The 21,616-nt window shown below is 37.8% G+C and overlaps 2 protein-coding genes across 6 annotated transcripts in view; both read left to right on the top strand.

The window, feature by feature from the left end:
- Positions 1–9,064, top strand: part of LOC121313090 (collagen alpha-1(XV) chain-like) — a 93,968-nt gene extending 84,904 nt beyond the window's left edge. For all 4 annotated transcript variants that reach the window (XM_041245247.1, XM_041245245.1, XM_041245246.1 and 1 more), the window contains 11 exons: positions 288–368; positions 1,170–1,195; positions 1,311–1,409; positions 2,639–2,774; positions 2,932–2,996; positions 3,405–3,533; positions 3,777–3,836; positions 4,145–4,207; positions 4,292–4,489; positions 4,703–4,818; positions 7,680–9,064. In XM_041245247.1, the coding sequence (XP_041101181.1) occupies positions 288–368; positions 1,170–1,195; positions 1,311–1,409; positions 2,639–2,774; positions 2,932–2,996; positions 3,405–3,533; positions 3,777–3,836; positions 4,145–4,207; positions 4,292–4,489; positions 4,703–4,818; positions 7,680–7,896 (1,190 nt within the window). In that variant the 3' untranslated portion in view covers positions 7,897–9,064. The remainder of the gene's footprint in view (positions 1–287; positions 369–1,169; positions 1,196–1,310; positions 1,410–2,638; positions 2,775–2,931; positions 2,997–3,404; positions 3,534–3,776; positions 3,837–4,144; positions 4,208–4,291; positions 4,490–4,702; positions 4,819–7,679) is intronic.
- Positions 9,065–20,109: 11,045 nt separating this feature from the next.
- Positions 20,110–21,616, top strand: part of reck (reversion-inducing-cysteine-rich protein with kazal motifs) — a 62,079-nt gene continuing 60,572 nt past the window's right edge. For both annotated transcript variants that reach the window (XM_041245243.1, XM_041245242.1), the window contains exon 1: positions 20,110–20,304. In XM_041245243.1, coding sequence (XP_041101177.1) covers positions 20,235–20,304 — 70 coding nt within the window. In that variant the 5' untranslated portion in view covers positions 20,110–20,234. The remainder of the gene's footprint in view (positions 20,305–21,616) is intronic.

Genomic DNA, 21,616 nt, shown 5'->3' with positions numbered 1-21,616 from the left:
CCCAGATTTGCATCCCACCTGTGAGAAGCCCCTGCTTGTGGCAAAACAAGGTCTGCCACAATAATAAACATTCCCAGAAGCATTGTTTTACATTTGTTACATTTAAAATTCAAAATAAGATCCTATGTAACATGCATATGAGTACACTAGTAATAATTGGCTATTCATGCCCTGCCCTTATGGTCACTGAGATCATACAAAAACTACATTGTTTTTATTAACATGTTTTTTATTTTTATGATTTATTTTTTTTTATTTTTTATTTTTTTACTTTCTTACTTACATAGGACCGAAGGGACAAAAAGGATTGTTTGGCTCCAAAGGTGAAAAGGGGGACAATGGCTTGTCTGGAATACCTGGACCAAAAGGTAATGTGTAGTGGTGTTTGTGTATGTCTTTGCTTAATAGATGAAGCTTGTTTGAAAGCCACTGCAATCTATTTTAATGATCTAAACATGATCATAATGTTACCGCCCTGAAATCAGATCCCTCATTTCATTGTATTATGCAGTATTGTTCTAGTTCTGGTTGCTTTGCCATACTAACCCTCTTGTTCCATCATCCATCACGTTTCATCATGCGTCATGCTTATAAAATGTGCTATGTCATGCCTTGTTTGGTTTAAGATCAAATAAAGCAACAAACATATCTTTCTTATTTAATGCTAAAACAGAAGCATGTAAACTACTTAACTTACTGTAACATTGCTGTTCACAATACTTTGTTACACTACTCCCTCTACTGTGACTTAAGTTCTACATTTTTAACAGTTATTCATGTCAGGGATTTTAAAGGCCTGGCCTTTTATAGCCCAGTGTCTTAATGTTGGGTGCACAGCTGTGTTCTATACTTTTCTCAGTCAAGTTTCATTACCAGGGCTGGCCAGTAACACTTCCATATAGTTTCACTACCACAGGTTTTAACCTCTGGCCATATGAATGATGCAGATCTTTTTCACAGAGCTATTTCATTTATGTTTACAAACCAATTGGTCTCATATGCCATTCCCCTTACATTATCCCCCAAAAACTCACATTTTATTTACTGTCTGCTATTAGATTCTGATATTGATGGCATGAACTGGCAAAACCTTTTTTTCATTAGCATTGGACAGATATATACATTTTTATTAAAAGCATATAAAAAAAATGTGTTTCATCCTTTCACAGGCTGGTGGAATCCTGACGAGTTTAAGGTATTTTGCATTCTTTATGGAATGTTTGTCTTTCCTGCTTATATAGTACTACTATTTATATACTGCTACTGTAGTGTATATACCTGTTTTGCAACTGACAACTGACAACTTGCAGGGAGAGAAGGGAGATTCTGGATATAAGGGTGATAAAGGGGAGAAAGGTGAAGCAGGTGTTTCTGGACCTCCTGGCCTTCCTGGAAGATCTGGACTGGTTGTAAGTCTTTTTTTTCTTGCAGGAGATGCTGAAATCAGCATTACCTTAAAATAAATGTATAGTTGGGGCCATAACTTAAAGCATTTGCAAAAACAGAACCTACTCAAAACAATATTTTAACAGAAATCAAGTTATTTCTTGCTAGTCCGCCATTACGGTTGTTTTATCCCTCAGATCAGTCTTAGTCTACTGTTGTTTGGCCCACCTGGTTTGTTGTTTTCCATGTGTGCATATGACATGTTTTTTTCTTCTGTGCTTTCTAACTGTGGCGGCAAAAATGCATCTTATACAGTCCTATACATGCTTCCCCATCTTTTCAGCTGCATTTTTGCTAAACTTGTTTTTAAACATGATTAAATAATGATCTAAGAAAACTAAAAAAACAGTGTATTACACACTTATAGGGCACATCAGCACTACATGAAAAATAAAACATAAACTGTCTCACCTTGTTGTTCCAAATGTATTTGGTCATTGTATACTAATCCGTATGCGCCCAAACATCTGCATAATGCCACACTGCTGTGTCCAAAAGCACCGTTCAATATACGTCCCCAAAGTCTTTATAGCTCTAGCTGATTTGGAATGTTTGCAGAATGGAACGTTTTTTTAGTTTGTTTTTGGAATGTTTGCAGAATGGAACGTTTTTTTAGTTTGTTTTTTTATTGAATGCAACAGTAATCATAATAATACAACATGCAAAGGAAACATGTACAATGTGAAAGATGTCTACTGCACAAAACGAAAGCAGGTACAAGTTCCTTCCTTATGGAAAATTAGACAGACCATGTATGTCACACAGTCTAGTGTTTTCCCACGTGGAGGTAATATAGCTTACACAACGCTTCATTGGGCATGCGCCAGTACATTTGGAAGCCACGTTTTTTGGCCCAAAAGAGATGCTCGAGTACAGTGATTTTGGACATACCAGTTTGGCATTATGGAAATGTTTGGGTGCATACGGGTTGTTATACAATGACCAAATACATTTGGACCAGCCAGTTGGGATAGTTTGTTTTATTTTTCATGTAATGCTGATGTATCCTTTAACAGGATAAGAAAAACAGGAAATAAATGAAATATTTGGAAAATGCAGAATATCTCTATAGTGGGTGTTTTAGTTGTACTACAATCATCTTTCACTTTTTGTAGCATTATTTGTATTGGTGGCTTTACAGCTGTAGAGCATGCTCTTCTGTGCTTGTATAATGACATTTTATTCCTCACAGGGGCCCAAAGGTGAATCTATTATTGGCCCCAGAGGGCCTCCAGGAATGCCAGGTGTGCCGGGGCAACCAGGGTTTGGAAGACCAGGACCAGCGGGCCCCCCAGGACCACCAGGACCACCCCCCATATTTGGTTCAGGTGAGCACCAGCCTTCATTTAGGAGCGGACATTATAACCATGTTATCAGTGCATACTGTCTGAGGTGTATATTTTAATGTGTTTATTTTGAAGTGAATTAGACCTGATCTTGTACTGTGGTATGTAAATCACACTGTGTTGATGTTTCTGTTGTCAGCTGTTGCAATCCCAGGACCTCCGGGACCTCCTGGACAGCCAGGACCTACTGGAGTTGGTAATCCTGTAAGTGAAAAAACAAAACAAACCAGCAAACAAAATTTGGACTAAGTTTTAGCTAATGGGTTATTTTAAGTTATGCTGATAAACATGAAACTGTTCAAACCATCAAAAAAAAAAACAACAGCCTAGAACAGTTTAAATGGAAAGAAAACAAACTTGTATTATTATTGAAAACAGTCTTGGGAGTTCAAACTTTGTGAACAGAATCCTGTGTTCCTATTGTTTTCTGAGGATTGTTATGTCTTTGAAAAATATTTGTGTTTTGTGGACATCTGTCAATTGCAGTTTTGGGTTATTTTGTTTTTGTTGTCTGTGTTACCTGTCTAATTCTCAACCAATGCCCAAACTGGCAAAAGTTTGTTTGTGTTTTCTCACTTTATTTATAAGTAATTTCTCCTTACCCCTAAACAGACATCCACTTACAGAAACATTGAAGCTCTGCAGAAGGAAACCTATCGCACAGCAGAGGGCACCATGGTGTATGTCACAGACAAGAGTGAAGTCTACATCCGAGTGCGACAAGGCTGGAGAAAAGTCCTGGTAACTATATTTTATTATGTTTACACAAAACATTTACACTGCCAAAAATGTGCTGTACTGAATACATCAGTATATGCAAAAATTATATTTTCATATTTTATATACTGCTGGAAAATGCTTAAATTCCCATGCAAACTGGGAAATATTGGAAAGATCATGAATTTTTCTAAATGAAGAACAAACTAGGTTCAAGTGTTTGATTTGTGTTTGATAATGCTTTTTAAACCCGATTTCTGTTTTTAGCTAGGTGAACTAATTCCTTTCCCAAGTGAAATCCCACCACCGCCAGCTGCTTCAGGCTTTGTAAGTTAAACTGAACATTTTAAACATATTCTATTACCAGACTCTGGTAAAAGTTTGTGTGCCTATGCAAGTAATGGAGTTTACTAGATACCGACTGGTATAATTTGTATTGAAGAGTTGTGAATGCTTGTTAATTTGTCATCTTAAATTGCCTGCTATAATAGAAACATACAGTACATATATACATTAACACGTTTCATAATTTAGCGCTATACTTTATTTTTTTTACATAAGTTTGTTGTTATTTTGTATTGTGGTATAATTATGAAGTAAAATAAAATGCTAATCCTTTTTTTTTTTTTTCCCAGGAGATGCAGAGTTTCCTTCCTGGATACAATCTTCTTCCACACACAGTTCATACACAACCTGGAGTAAGTAAACAATTGACTACAAATCTGCAGCTATTACACATGTGTTACCATGCTTGAAATTGTGGATGCTTCTGCCGTTTCCAGCTCCATCTAGTTGCGCTGAATGCACCCTTTTCCGGGGACATGCGAGGAATACGTGGAGCTGATTTCCAGTGCTTCCAGCAAGCACGGGCCATGGGGCTAACGGCAACATACAGGGCCTTCCTTTCTTCTCACCTTCAGGATTTAGCCACAGTCGTGAAGAAAGGCGATAGATTCAACATGCCTATTGTCAATCTTAAGGTAATTAAATTCCATACCTAAACTACCTAATGATGCATATGAATTCACTGCACTGGCAGCTTACTGGCTGAGCTATAAGGCAGTTAATTGGGAAGTACTTGAAAAACAGTCAGTGACGGATTCTAATGAAGGCACTAACCAAAACGTTTGTCTGATTTTAAAATTAAAAGTTTGTGCTATACTTGCTCAACCAGGCTGTTTTGTTTCTTATAGAGAGAAGTGCTCTTCAACAACTGGATGGCAATATTTTCTGGCAATGGAGGCCAGTTTGACCCCCAGATACCCATCTACTCATTTGATGGTAGAAATGTCATGACAGATCCTTCATGGTAGGTGTTTAATAGACCAAATGTACTACCCTTACATTGGATGCCTTAAATTCAAATATGGGAATATTATCGAAGTCCAAGTTAAGTAAGTTCTGAGGTCTGGTTGGCTGAAAATTATTAGTTATTATGCCAAAAAGATATTTTTAAAATATGGAAAAATGCATGTATACTGATACGCAACACTCGGGTCTAATGGATTTAATCAAATATTCTGAACATAGATATCAAACAAAATCACAGAAAATGTGAACAAAAATACAGATCAAAGAATCATGATAAGTATTCAGTATGAAACGTGACACACTGTCAACATGAAAACATTACAAATTTATTATTGGCTATGACCTCCCTGAGCATTAACACAATCCTGGCAGCGTTGACGCATAGACCTGAGCATTCTCTAGATAGACTGCTGTGGGATGTTCCGCCACTCTTCCTCTGCAGCTGCAGCCAGCTGGCGAAGGTTGTGGTTTTCTCCTGTGATTGACACTGGTGATTTGGTCCCACAGATGTTCTGTTGGACTCAGAAGAAAAAGCTGGCCATGGCAAGACCTCAAAATTGTTTTCTTGAAGTCGTGCAATTGTAATCCTAGAACTAGTCTTGCATGGTCCTGCTGGAAATTCTATTGGCTTGCAGGAATGGAAAAACTGTTGCCTTAGATAATGTTTGCTCTCAGTCTGCACCAAAGGCGTTCTTGTGTTAAAGGAGATTCCTCCCCACATCATCACACTTCCACTGTCCCACCACGACGTCTCCACACATGCTGTCTTCTGTCAGGTCTGTCAAGGGCAAAACAGTGAATAAAACACTCCACCACTCTCCCTCTGCCGTCACCTCCAATGTTCTCTGGCCCACAGAAGACGGCGATTTTGTCTCTCAGCTGTCAACATGTTACCCCTGAACAGCCACCGAGCATGCAAATCATTTTCATGCAGATGGTGAGCTACAGTCATTCTGCTGATGTGTGAGTTATTTCTTCTACTGGAATTTCTCATTTTGTAGCCACTGCAGTCTGAAAATGATTACACAGATGGATCAGTCGGATGTGACGGTCCTGGGCCGGTGTGGTGACCCTCGCCTTCCAGGACTTGGCCTGTCCCTCACAGAACCAGAACATCTCATTCTCCGGGCAACTTCTCTCACAGACAGTCCGCCTTCAATCATTCCGATAGCAACCAGGCGATCTTCATCACTCAAGCAGGGCATTAAAATCAATTTTAACTCAAATTCCAATCACTGAGCACGTGACGTTTTAAGGAAATCACATGTCTTGAGCTCAGTATTTTGTTATCCCAAGGAACAATACTACTGAAACAATCAACAAACCTATCTGCTCACTATTTAAAATGTAAATAACATTATGTATGTGCCCAATGAGCTATTGATGTAAAACTTAAACTGATGCGTTTTCATTGTGCATCTGTATATATAACATTTGTTATGCTAGTCACAGTAGAAGTCAGTTTAGCTGCTTAGCTGGATCTAATTGTGCAGTATTTCAGCTACAGAAGTAGTTGCTTAAACACTGGACAAAAATATTTATCATTTTCTTTAAACATTTTAAGCATGATCTAACTGAGTAACTGAGTCAATTTGAGAATGGTACTGTAGATTAGCCTGTACAATCACACACATTCTCATATGCCTTCTTAACAAAATTGTAAGTAGTAACACATAACAGGGTGCGTGGCATTTGTTGAAGGATGATTGACATTAATAAATGGCTACTACAAAATACAATAAAAAAATATTCAATACAACCTCACCTTTATAAAAGTTTACCACAGTATTTTTCCATAGTTATACTGTGCATTTATCAGCGCTCCAGATACGGTTTGGGGTCACTGAGTAATGTACTTTCCAATTTAGACACTGTGTTAGTAACCTGTATTTTGGGTGAATATAATGCAACATTACCTTAGTCATGAGTTCTATAAATACTGTACATACTTTAATGCTAACTAATGGGGTATGCGTTAACTACAGTCTTACATTTTTACTGTAACATTATTTTGTGATTAAAAAAAATCTTGGTCTTAGTATAAAAAGAAAAACAACAATTGTTTTTATTTGCATTATTGACCACAAACAATATGGCTGTGAAGCAAATAAACACTGCAGATGGAATGTATTTAACAAAAGGCTTGCAATCACATACAATATATTTATAATATTTAAAAAATAACATATGCCCGTACTGCACTAATATTGTATTCCTTATTGATCGCCTGATAATATAAAGTATTCTGACTCTCTCCAAACACAGACTATTGTATAGATTTACCTTCCAAAAATGTGGTTGACAAGCAAATTGGTAGATTAGGTTGAGGGGGATTAAGATAACATCAAAGAATCCAGTCGCTACCTATCACAAACAAGAATTGCAAGTGAATGGATTCAGAAAAAAAAAATTGGTCATGTTTTACTGATAGTTCCCATATCCATTCTCTAGCTACAGCATGGAGTATATTCACAATGGACCACTGAGACGTCAGGAACCAACAAAGTATATGATGCTTGATACACATTGTATGCACATTCTTTACTCATTCAATTTAAATATAAAATGTAATTTATATTTTCAGTGAGTAAAACACCCATTATGCAGCTGATGTGGAGCACTGGCATCTACCATAGTTTACCCTGCCAAGATTGCCAAGATTATTAATATACTTTACCGTACCTTTGCTGTTCTTTACAATGCTCACATATACTTTACCATACTTTCACTAGGCTTTATTACACTTTGCAATGTTTTACTATGGTAAACTTTTATTAGGGAAGTACTAAGCAAATAATGGTATTAAAATAAAATTATTATAAAATACAATGATTAAAATGTTTTCTTTCTCTTTTTTAGGCCTCAAAAAATGATCTGGCATGGTTCGAATAGGAATGGAATTCGACAGACCTCCAATTACTGTGAAGCGTGGCGAGCAGGAGACATGGCAGTGACAGGGCAGGCCTCCCTGCTGCAGAGCGGGAGACTTTTAGATCAACACACACGCAGCTGCTCCAACAACTTCATTGTTTTATGTATTGAGAACAGTTACATGCATGACCATAGGAGAAAATAACTCAAGAATTTGCTTACAAACACTAGGCACACAGTATCATCAGAAGAAAAAGTTGACATGAATAATTATTTTAAAGTGCAACTTTTTGAAAGATGTAAATATTGCTTATTGATGGTATTGTTCCACCCACATACAATTAGCCGAAAAGACTCCAAAGAAAAGATACCTCAGCAAACAACCCTTGAGTCTCATATGAAGGAAACAAACCAGCAAAATGTGCTTTTTGTTGGTATGGTAACGGCACTGCACAATAGAGCTCATGAACTGTAACCCTTATAATCTGACAAACCGCAGCTGTGGGGTTTAGAGGGATAGTCTTGTCATTTCCTTTCATATTTAAAACAAAAATATCTGCGGGTGCTTGGGAGTTACATGTATGCTGTTTGTTTACTTCTCCTGTTATAATTGTATGTTTTTCCCATATAAAGACAAAATAATATATTATGGGAAATTACAGGTACCATGACTGACCTAGAACTAAGCTAACGGCATATACTGTAAGGAGTGTTCTCTGGTAAGAGAAATTCATCATAGTATCCTCTTCATGGCTCCAGTCAATTTATGTACACTGCATTCACTATTATATATTTTGAGAGTCTACCTGACCCACAGGACTTAATTTGGATAATTGTGAAAGTGTTCTATTTCAGTGGGTTGTGTTGCAAACACAAGGGTGGTCTGTGAAGGTCTAATTACATGGAAGATGGCTTTTATTTATACATTATCAGCACATATTCTAATGAAAACAAACAGCACATAGTTTAATAAATGTAACATTTGTCATGGTGTAAGATTATGGGAATTACTTTTAAAGGAACAGTATTACCCTGTATAAAAACACATATTTATTGCCTTTCTATTCTAAAATGTGTGTTTTATAAGGCAACTATTTTGGAAAATACAGATTAACAAAGCATTGCCGTGATTTTTTAAAGAGGTTACAAGATCCTTTTTTTTTTTTTTTTAAACCTGTACTTTTTTTATTTTTTTTATTTTAATAAAAGAACAAAAATGTAATGGGAATCAAGTCTTCCTACTAACAGTCAGAAAAGTCACTGTCTGCCTTTTAAAGAAATCTAAATAAAATTGTACTGTAACAATAATTTGGAGGTAAACTTTGTTTGTATGCTGTTATGTGCTCATTGAATAAATGTTTTTTTTTTTTACAGACATGACTGTATGTTAATGTACTGCATAAGTGCTGAGGTGAGTTGATTTTCCTAGTCTAGTTAATAGTCCAGCAGTAAAACATGGTAACCACATGTATGCATATTTCAGTAAGGATTACAGGACACTTCAGATGTGGGGCTTTTTGTCACAGTACATCATTTTAAATGTTGTGTTTCACTATTACTGATAGTAAGCATACATATGCATCAAATTTCCTCTAGATTCTACAATATCTTATCTATGACATAGGATGGAGATTACATTGATATGTGATTACAGGATATGGCCAGGATCGTTAGCTATTTGTAGATTTACTCCTGCATATCGTCCTACCAAATTTAAAAACAGATCTGCTAAAGGGTGCAAAAATATTAAATATCACCTTATAGTTTTGTAACTATTTAAAAATACCAACCATTAATTGTGAAATGCACCCAAATACATACCATAACGTACTTGCCAGCATTTAGAAACTGGTCAGCAGGATACCAGTCAATTTCCTCACATTCCATTGGCTCTCACATTTTACTCTAAATCATACACATAAATATAGCAGCAGCAGAGAGGAAACAATACGCTCTCCCATATGACTGGAGATGGCAGTGCAGTAAAGAATTTTCAATAAATACTGAGATTTTCTTCCTATACATTGGGACGCGGGACATTTGCCCGAAAATCGGGATTGTACCGACCATATAGGGACTGTTAGCATGTATGCCATAACAATTTGGACATTGTTGTACATGGAGCTTAAAAAAATACAAAATTGGTCAACCCTTTTAGGAATTTTCATTTGGTTAAGGGGAGATAGATTTTTTCAGAAAGAAAAATTATCTTGAATTTAACGGTCAATAATCACAAAATGCAGGCACAGGAATTCCAGCAATATAAGTGTTCATGGCTGATCCCCATAAATATAATTGGATTGTCACAGTATTCCTCCACTATTGTCGAGAGCTACAAATGATGTTAACAACACATCCTATAGTTGGTTTCTGTCCCATATGTTCTGTAAGGGCTGTCAAAGGAATGACAAAGTGAATGAGGAATTGAAATTCTGCTACACAAAGTGCCATTATATAGGCCTCACTTCATTTCTAGCAGAATGAAATGCATCATGCAATGACCATTAGAATTAGAATTGGCAATGGGTGGGCAAGAATTAGTCAATGAGACCATTGTTCACTAGCAAAGCTACAGTCCAAGCTTGCTGTTGGAAAAAATTATAATTAAACGATCATAAATCGGCTCAATATGTTGGTGATCAAAACATGCATTGTTTGTAGTAAAATCTGACTTACTGTAACTTTTTAAAACATGCTATCAACTGCCAGCCGTCTCCCAGTTAACTGGGAAACGATTAACAAAAAAACACTGGATTTATTGTTTTACATTACTGAAATGTGTTATTCTTACAACAATGTATTTGTTTGGATAAATAAGTAGAACATCTTAAAGTATCTATGTAAACCACATATTTTCAACCCATAGGCACTGCAGCTAAACACAACACTTAAGTTGTTTATGCCACTTTTTATGACATAGTCCTTTGTTCCCCTTTGATGATGCATCTCTTTTTATTTTTAAAGAGCACTTCCTGTAGGTTTTAATTAGCCAAACACTGTAGATCTGCTGAGGGACTACTGATTGCTATTGGATGGTGTAACGCACTGCTGGCATGTGGGTGAGTGCATTCACTGTTGAGTGACAGGCAGGAGCTCGAGACGGAGGTTGAAGTTGACACCCCACAAACACGTAGGTTTATTTACAGACTCGCAGTGAACAGCTCACGTGACACTACCAACAATGGTAGCGCACTGAGGACATACAGGGGAATGTACGCAAAACAAAAACTACAAAATCTAAAAGGGTGCAGTGCAAACTGCGTTTGCTACTCCCTAATGCATGGAGGTCCCGTCTGCACAACTTGCTATACTTCATGAGGATCTATCATCCCCAAACTAATGTTACAAACCCAGACTCCGGCTACACATCTGGCCGTCACCTGTTTTGGCTTCTCCTTTTGGCTCCAATCCTGGTTCACCATCACAGCGTTAGGAGGATTTCAACAAGGTATGTTCGGGTAGCATGGATGATCTTCAGCCATACCTTGGCTTTGCAGCAGCCCTGAGGTGAATAAACAGGACCTCTTTATACCTGACACCTTGCTAGAATACACCTACCTGCTGATTATCCATGGCTGGCAATCACACACAGCAAGCAGGCTCTTCCAGGAGCGTCAGGTACTTAATTAATTATTTGCAACATTTTTACATAATACTATTTACAATATATCTCCACACAAAAACCCATCTTCATGTGCAGGGCTTCTGTCCTGCTACATATGGTAATGTGTAGTGGATTGGTTATACCCTGATGCACATGCTGTATACAGAGAGAAGACCTGTTTGACAGCCTGTGACAGAGATCAAATGATTCTTGGTGTTAGATCTCCCTCCAGACCCATGAGGGCGCTGTGTAAAGGGAACAGAGTACCCTGGACTAAATGGCACGACAGTTTGTTCCCAGGGTTAGGTGGAAGTCGGCCATCTAGAAAGGGGGCAGAGCTACGGTACACAAGCTCAATGACAAGGAAGGGAAACAGCGTGGCATCCACGAATTGGAGGAGCAGATGCACTCATTAACCAAGGGATCATGGGTGATGTTATAAAATGGGGACGTAGTGATGTGATCTGTTCCTTTGTGAATGATTATCAATCAATCAATCAATCAATCAATCTTTATTGTATATAACGCCTTTCATAGTGGAACACCATCACAAAGCAGAAAATCCATAATACTTCAAATACAGAGAAATGCATAATACATTGTATACAGTGGAAAGTACATAATACATGATAGTAGCATAATACATGAAATAGTACACTAAATACAGTGGAAAGTGCAGAATACATGAAATAGTACATTAAATACAGTGGAAAGTGCAGATCACATGATAATAACAATACGTCAAATAGTAGCAGCAGCTAATAACAGATATCAGGCTTAAGGAGCATGGAAAGCAAGAGAGAACAGGTGGATCTTGAGAGTTGATTTAAAGCAAGCTACAGTAGGAGCATCACACACCAAGGCTGGGAGAGAGATCCAAAGAGTCGGAGCCATGAAGTTAAATGAGCGTTGTCCAAGTGTGGTGCGCTTTCGCCTGGGGATAACAAGCAGGCCAGAGTCAGAGGACCTCAGTTTGTGGGCAGGGACATAGCTTCTCAGCAGGTTGAGGAGGTACTCGGGACCTGTGTGATGAAGGGCATTGTAGGTGAGCAGGAGAGTTTTGAACATAATCCTGAACTTTACAGGTAGCCAGTGCAGACTGGGGGTGATGTGATCACATTTTTACATCTGGTAAGGATCCTGGCAGCAGCACTCTGAACTAGCTGCAGTTGGTTTATGGTGCGTGCCGGGAAACCACCATATAGAGAGTTGTAGTAGTCGAGTCGAGAGGAGACAAATGTATGATAAAGTATCTCCGCATCCTGGAGGGAAAGGTAGGGAAGGACTTTGGATGTTTGGAAGATAGTAGAAAGAAGATTTGACCACGGAGAAGATTTGGGCATCAAAGGAGAGGTTGCTGTCAAGAAGTACACCAAGACTTCGTACTGTGGGGGAAGGCAGCAGCAGACAGTTTCCGAGGTTCAGGGCAGCTATGTTGAGATTCTTTAGTTAAGTTTTTGTTCCTACTAGAAGGAGTTCAGATTTGTTAGTGTTCAGTTGAAGAAAATTGGCAGACATCCAGGCCTCGATGTCTTGAATGCAGGCAGAGAGCTGGACCATAGCAGAGGGACTACCAGGGTCGAGATTTAAGTAGAGCTGGGTGAATATGAGGTTGTGTTGGTGGATGAGGTGACCCAAGAGAAGCATGGAGATATTGAAGAGAAGAGGCCCAAGAACAGATCCTTGGGAGACACCATAAGTAACTGGGTTTGTAACACCACTGCGTCCAGCATAAAAAACAGACTGCTTGCGTCCGGATAGGTAAGAGCACATCCAGGAGAGACAGGTTCCAGAGATTCCAGCATACTTTGGAAGGCGGTCAGGAAGAATGGCGTCAAAAGCAGCTGTTAGGTCAAGGAGGACAAGCACAGAGGAAACACCTGCATCAGCATTGAACAGGAGATCATTCACTATCTGGAGCAGAGCAGTTTCGGTACTGCGATGCGTCCGGAAACCAGACTGTAGAGATTCAAGCAGATTGTTGTCCGTGAGATGTAAGAGGTTATATTAAATGACCAGAAGGAGAACTTGTGCTATGAAATGTAAGTATTTTGTTTGTTTTTGTTTGTCGTTAATAATACTGTTTGTAATTATTTGGACGGCTAACCCTAACCGGAGCTGTCACCAAAGGCCAGCACTAAACCTGGATCAAAAACACTGCACTTTTGTTTAACACTAAAGAACTGTATTCACCACTAGCACTAGAGCCCGCACTGTGGACTGGTGTTTGTGTTTGTGTATGTGTTACATATGGGTGAACTAAAAACTGGACTCTTCATTGTTTCTGGGCCAACCTGCGGATTACAAATAAGCAATACACGCCGCTGTATTGCTTCATTACCATTGTAATTATTTACTGTGTTTTGCCATTAGGCCATTGGATTTAAAAACCATTAACAACATTGCACCTGGATTATCATTTTCTGTCTATTTATTAATCACTCCTGCATTACCTTCACCTGCACACAGTTTGCCACATAGCCCTATAAAGACCAGTATAGTAGTGTTTGTAATTACTGAAAAAAGAAATGATATACAAAGTGATTCTAAACAAAAAGAAGAATCTATTAGCTAATATAACTGTGCTATTTCAGATTGCACCAAGTTGCTCCTGAATCTCCCATCGGTTATTTTGTGAAGATCAGAATCTAGGACTTGTTTTTCATGAGGTCTGGCCTGTGATAGATGCTATGTGCATTATCATAAGCAGAATAACCACAGAACCACAGCTAGAATGTTCTTCAATTCCCAGATATTCTCCCAGAAGTGACTTGCCTTAAAATAGTTTGTCACTGTATTTTTCCATAGTATTTTTGCAGTTTTACCATGCCTTCCCATAGTTATACTATACCATAGCTTACCCTGGTTTGCTTGTTTATTACTATGCTTTACCATACCTCACTGTTCCATGCATTGCTTATCTATGCCTTACCATGCTTTCACTATGCTTTGTTATACTGTGTTATGCTTATACTACATTACACTGTTATAAGGATTCAGTCTTCACTCCCACATCTGAATTGTTCTGAAAACATAACTGATTCTGAGATCTAGTGCTACTTCCTTTCAATTGAGTACACCCAGAACTGATAGACATCCTTCCTCCTATCACCAGCATTCCATTTACAGTTTCCTGTTAGGACTGGGTCTTTGTTAATAAATGTGCTTATTTAGAAAGGTTTCTCTAGGAAAATGTAGGCTAGGCAAAAAAAGTGCTACATTGCCACTGGTTGTTTGATATTGTTTAATAAATCATTAATATATTAATATATGATTGTGACATGGCAGAAGCACTGTTTGTGTGTGTGTGTGTGTGTGTGTGTGTGTATATTGTAAATAAAGCTACATTATTTGAGTCAAACAGGAAGCAGCCACTGCCGTTGCCAGAACCAAAGGGGGAGTCACCGCTGCCTACTCCAGAGCCAGAGGGGAGGAGCCGCCAGACTCGAGTCATCTCGGGTTATCTGACAAAGTAATTGAGATGCTTCAGAATGCCAGAGAAGAATCTACACACTCCCAGTATGGCTATAAATAGGGTGGATTTCTGATGTGGTGTCAGTCACGTGATCTGGACCTCACGACTTGCCCCATGGCAGATATACTGCAAGTTTTGCAGGGTCTTTTTGATGAAGGGAAATCTCCCTCCATACTTAAGGTCTACCTTACAGCTATCTCAGCTTTCCATATTAAAATTGACTCAGTCTCCCTGTCACAAAGACGGCTGTAGTGGGTGATGTCAGACTAGAAACAGAGAATAGACAGACGTGGAGTTTGGTGAAGCTGAGCGTTTGCTTGCGCTCAACTTTTAATAAACGAACAAACAGAAAATAAAAGGTTGAACAAAAACAGCACATGGCACTTAAGGCCAAAATAAATAGACAAACAAAACAAATTAACACTAAACGAAACAGACACTAACAAACAGCAAACGAACAGACAAATAAGGTGAGTTTAATTATTTTCTTTTACTTCTCTTTCTGTTTTCTCCTTCTCCCCACCCATTCTCCACTCACCAAACACACAACCCTGAGTGAGTGACAATATGCTGCTTTTATGCAGTTGTACTGAGACTCGATTGCTAATCAATCATTCAATTGGAGTCTCGGTACAACTGCACATTAATTTATTTAGTGCAATTCCCCGAGCTCACATATTATTACATTTTGCCTGCACGTGAAGTGCTGTGCAATCCTCGTGTCTAAATACAAATATACATTTTTAATCATTCGTGTTACACAGACCCATTTATATCCCGTGCACCGATTACAATACACCAACATTAACACACAATATACAACATATAACACAAAAATATGCACAAGGGCAGGGCACACTGCCACACTCCCCCATCAACAAGTTAGTGGAATTGGAGGCATGCAGCATGTACACTGCATGAGGGTTCTTCCACACTGTACTGTGAAATATAGGACATGGATCCTCATTGGTCCACGGCCAGTATACCAAAGGCAGTTACCTTCGTTTTTAGCACATATGCCGGTGTTGCAAGTCCTTCACAGGCCTGAAATGACAATGATGCTGAGCCTTATGTGTCATTCGTATTTACTTCCTGGGGGTGGAGACGAGTCTGACGCGTACAGGGCTCTAGAGGATTCGGACTATAAGGGTAATGGGTACATTTCTATTTCTGGGAACCAGGGTTATGATAATGTACAATATTGTACATTAGCATCCAGTCTATGCTTGAAGGATCTGAGAGTCTCTGCTTCAGCCTGTTCCAATGGTTCACCACCCCTTCGTGAAACAGCTCCTTCTCCCCTCAGTTCTGAATATGCCCTTCTTCAGCTTCCACCCATGGCCCCTTGTTTTCTGTGACCTGTGAAAAATAATTCTCAGCAGTTACTTTGTTAAACCCCTTGATAAAATTTAAACACCTCTATTAAGTAAATCTTGAATCTTGTCTAAATCTCTTTGCATTATTAAAGTTGCTGATTGTGAGTTGGCTTCCCCTCCCAGTTTTATGTCATCTGCAAATTTGTATAGTTTACTGATTATGTCTTGGTCCAGGTCATTTATATAGTTTAGGAATTACAATGGTCCCAATACTGATCCCTGTGGTAGCTCACTTGTTACGTTACTCCAGTTTCATGCCTGGCCTCTAGTTATAACTCTCTGCTTTCTATCTTGTAAACAGTTATGAATCCAGGCTGCTATTTTATTGTTTATTCCTACTGATTTATTTTTTAGGTATAGTTTTTCGTGCTGTATTTTGTCAAAAACTTTTTGAAATTCTAAGTTGATTATATCATATGCACTATCCTTGTCGACTCTAGTTGTCACCTCCTGAAAGCAATCTAGTAAATTAGTTAAACAAGATCTACCCTTCTTAAAGCCATGCAGGCTTTCTATAATGTTGTTACTATATAAATACTCTCCATTTTGTGCCTCATTACAGTTTCCATGATTTTACATATGATTTATGTTAAACATATAGGTCCAAATTGATCTCCCTTTTTAAATATAGGAACAATATTGCCAATGTTCCAGTCCAATAGAATTGCTCCTTTATTTATAGATTTCTTGAATATATAACATATTGGTTTAAAAATCTGTTCTCTAGTTTCCCTGAGGACTCCTGGGTAGATTCCTTCATGCCCTGGGGATCTCTTTATTGCAAATGCTGCTAGCTCCCTTAGTACTTCATTCTCTTTTATAAAAATTCTGCTAACGCATGCCAAAAATGTTAGTGGGACATACCAATGGATGATGTACTGACAGATTTTCAATAACTAAATAATGTTAATACCAAGTTTCATGACAATTGCATAAGCAGTTCTCCAGATCTATGCAAACATATAATTGTGACATACGTCCGCCTCCACTATATCACCTTCACAGCAGGGCATTGTAAACCCAAATTAACAGAGATCCCCATAAAGCATAATAAAGCATATAAAGTTTCTCATTATAGAAAGCATTATACTGAACATGTTTATCTAGTGATTCCATTGGCTCTACTCAAATCTCCATTGACTACACGATAAAATCCCAGGCAGCCATTTATTGACAATAAAGCTGTTCTAACAGTCATGTGCCATCTGCTTTTTTATTCAGGTGTGGCTCAGATGTATTGCTTACATTGTAACTGCCAAGTCCTTCCTCTTCCTTATGCCCTACCCCAGCTCCAAGCTGACACAAATCACTTTTTTTCTTGGTAAACATATTTTTTAAATCTTAGTAAAAAAAAAACAAACAAAAAAAAAAAACTTCCTTGCAGACTAATGATTCAACTTCAAAAGAAAGAGGCTTGAAAAAGTCACAATAAAGTGTTTTCACTAAAGTGTATATGTGCACTATGTACTGTATGTAAAAGATGAGCTTTAAACCATGCACTTAACACAATTACAGTTGTTATAGTCACAATTTATAGGAGGCTGTGTGGTCCAGTGGTTAAAGAAATGTTCCTGTAACCAGGAGGTACTTGGTTCAAATCCTGACTTGTTGTGTGACCCTGAGCAAGTCGCTTAACCTCCTTGTGCTCCATCTTTTGGGTGAGACGTTCTTGTAAGTGACTTTGCAGCTGATGCATAGATCACACACCCTAATCTTGTAAAGCACTTTGTGATGGTGGTCCACTATGAAAGGCGCTATATAAAGATTATTATTAGAGAGTTTTTTTTTTTTTTTTTAAACACACATGTGTTTCTGTGAATGATAACAGTATTGCATCCCCTCTCTGTAGTTGACCTTGCTTTGGATACCTCAGTTTTAAAATTCTTTACTTATGTAGTTTCTAATACGTGGCTTCTGTTCTTTTGCTTTTCTGCCGTTGCATGTGTTTCTTTTCTTTTAGGATTGCTTCTATGTGCAACACAGACCTTAGTATTCAGCTATACACTTTATATGTAATAAGTTCCAAAAGATGTTGTGAAGCACGTTGCATTGATGTGGCTCCTGCTCTATAGTGCTGCACCTTTAGAGATTAAGAAAATCAGTAAAGGGAACTGTGACCCGGATGGCTTGTGGTGACGTCAGACCAGGAAGAAACAAACACACAGAGTACTGGGGTATGGAAGCGATGAAGCGCACTTTTAATAATAAAATAAAAGATTTAAACAAACAAAAACACTTTACAAAACAAAAGGGCACGCTGGCCAAAACAGACAGACAATAACACCTACTGTGAATAAACAAGTATTGTGCTGGGTTTAAAGCAGCATGAGTGGCAATTGTTGCTGTATATCTCTAGTTCTCTTTACCTTACGTTCGACCTCTGAATAACCCAACCTTGTTCAGCCAAAGCTGCAGGTTTTTATACATGTGACCATCTCCAGATAAGTAATAAATTGATCAAACTGGAGACGGTCACATTCTGCACAAGTTTAGCATGTGTGGGGAATTTTAACCCTGTCAGTGCTGCAAAATAATTAATAAAACATTGTGTTTTTTACACACTAAGCCATACATTTTAAGTAATAATAATACAAAACATACACAGGGCACGGTGTACCCTGTCACAGGAACGTTGAAAAATGTTCTGACTGAAACTTTAAGGATGTATAGTATCCATTTAACAACTCAATTTTTGAGTTGTGTAAGCTCACAAATATGTTGACATTTTGAATACAAAAAGCAGAAATATAGCTTCAAATACATTTTTCTATTTTTTACTCATCCTTTCTTTTTCATGATTAATACAGCAATCAAACACATACAGGAAATGTTTTTAAAAGGAAATTAATTAGAGTAATTTATCTTTCAGTGTCTTCGTATTTGAGGGCACAGTGTCATTTATTGTAGTTCTCTAATTTACAGAGTTCATAACACCAAAGGTCAGAAAAGTCATGTGAACCATTTGAGCTCAATATAATACCAAGAGGGCTGCCCAACTGAGTTGTATTTAAACAATACAAAGTATGCGTAAATATACAGTGAAGTTCAGTATAGAAGAGCTGAATTGTGCTTTCACCCTATGCAGTAAGACATTACTAATGCGCTAATCTGGGACCAACATAAGGACCATGTCTTTCTTTTTCTGGCAGCATGCATTACAAATGCCTATTCGGAGAGAGAGACTACCTGCAATTTAATTTTATATATATATATATATATAGAGAGATAGAGAGAGAGAGAGAGAGAGAGAGAGAGAGAGAGAGAGAGAGAGAGAGAGAGAGAGAGAGAGAGAGAGAGAGATTTGTGGTAATAAGCTCCGTTAGTGGGTATTTAGTACAACAGTCAATAAGCGAGGGTCTTCCCTGCAGAAAATTTAAGGGTGGTAAATTTTCAGCCAGCTGAGACTAGAGTTGGGATTTGGAACGCAGTGCTTAAAAAGGCACCAGGAAATGTTCCTGTCAGGACAACTGAGGAAGTCAGTACCTTCGCTCACTTTCCTGATAGGAAAATTTCGAGTTACCTTTTTAAGGTCAGCATTTGGAACACATATTTCCTGGCCTCTACTGGTCAGGCAAGGTTCACAGCAAACAATACAGGTTAGGAGAGTATAAAACAAACAGGTGGCTAAAACTTTGAAAACAAATGCAGCAATATTGTCCTAATATCTTAGTGAAAAGTTCGGTGCTGTCAGTCATCTCCAGTTTCTATTCAAGAGGCTACATTTCAATCTAAATAAACATTGCATAGTAGTGTCATATTTTTTTTTTTCTAGTTATTGAAGACGTTCACTTCAAAATAAACGTTTTATATTTATGAGCTGCGAGCCTTTCATCTCGCCTCACATCCAATCGTCTCTGCCCAATGAGTGATTTTTTTTTTTTTTTTTTTTTTTTTCTTGCACATGCTCAGTGACGGCTCTGACCACAGGCCAGCTCTCCATCTGCAGTCCTGGTCGTGTTGGTGCACAGCAGTAGAGGCGCAGTGAGAACCAGAGATACATACAGTAAGCGATGTTCTAATGGAGCTCGTTAGTGTCGCTGAGTTTTATTTATGTTTCTGTCCACAATGTACTGTAAGATTTTAATAAGATGTTTGCGTATTTTGAGATTGTCTTTTTTTTCCTCGCCTTAAACATCTACGATTTCGTCCAGGCTCAGGGTAAGCTATTTGATTTGTTGTTTATCTATTTAAAGTCATGCCAGGCCTTTTAGTACATGTTGAATTTTTTTTTTTTTTTTTTTTAATGTTATGTGTTTTTTGTCGGTTTTTTTTTAATTTGGTTGAGTGTTGCTTATAATTACCAGGGTCGCTAAATTGTTCAAGTACTGTACGAGCACCGTTTCTCGAAGTTATGAACGAATTGCGCTGATAATTTGTACTAGACGTGAATATTGTACTGTACTGTAAAACTGAATACCACCTAAAAATATACGAATAACACCCGGTTGGAAGAAACACATTTGAATATATTAGTTACATTTAATCTTGCATTGAATTTGAAACAATATGACCATTGCATAAATTACATTATATAACTAAACTTCATGCAACAATATAAACACATTGTTAAGAATGTGTCTGAGTTGGCACTTCTCCATTTCTGCGGAATATGCAGTTGTCAGTCAGTCACTTTACTGTAACAGTATCACTAGCAACATACATTTTATGATTCTTGTTTGACAAGTGGGTTTGTTTTTTTTAGCAGTGAATTCTCTTGCGTGTATGGTTCTTTTTATAAAATGAAATAAGATTTGTTTATGTACAGTAGGCTACATTATCCCTGAAGACACATGCACTCTTATTGTGCTGTGGTTCCTAGATACGTGTATATTTATTTGTCAAAACTTTTAAAAACGCTTCATGAACAATAAAGATCCGATGATAAACATTGTATTAAGCCATGCACCGCAAAACGAGAGTAAATAATTGTATTTTTTAAAAATAAGTTAGGAGAAGTACTGTTTCAGTATTGCTTTAATAGAAGTACAATAATGCAATGTGAGAACTGTATATCAAGATTTTATCAAAAAAAATATCCACGCGTTTTGGTCAGTCACACAATATTTTGCTGTTGCATATGTAAAATTAGACAACGTATATATTGTGTATATATTCTATAAAACGCCATAATTATTTAGTGGAAACAAGCGTTTATAGCAATGTGGTTGGTTTGACTGCGTTTTAGGCGTTAAAGAGTTAACTGCAGAAATAAACACATACATTTAATAAATCAGATTAAACATGGAAGTTGCATTGGTATTATGTTTGTCGTACCGTACAATGTAACAAGAGTGCTTAAAAATACGTTCTTATAGCTCGCTGCGCTGTTGTTGCTGTATTGCGTTTGCCGGTGGGGGTGGGGTGAACGCGCATCTGGAGCTACTTTGAAGTCCTGAAATGTGCTATTTGTCCACATGCTGTCAGGATGTGGATTTAACGCGGTAAATTACGTTCTAGAGTTACCATCTTG

This window comes from Polyodon spathula, chromosome 3 (genome assembly GCF_017654505.1).
Source record: "Polyodon spathula isolate WHYD16114869_AA chromosome 3, ASM1765450v1, whole genome shotgun sequence".
Lineage (NCBI taxonomy): Eukaryota > Metazoa > Chordata > Actinopteri > Acipenseriformes > Polyodontidae > Polyodon > Polyodon spathula.
This window is presented reverse-complemented; position numbering and strand designations above follow the sequence as displayed.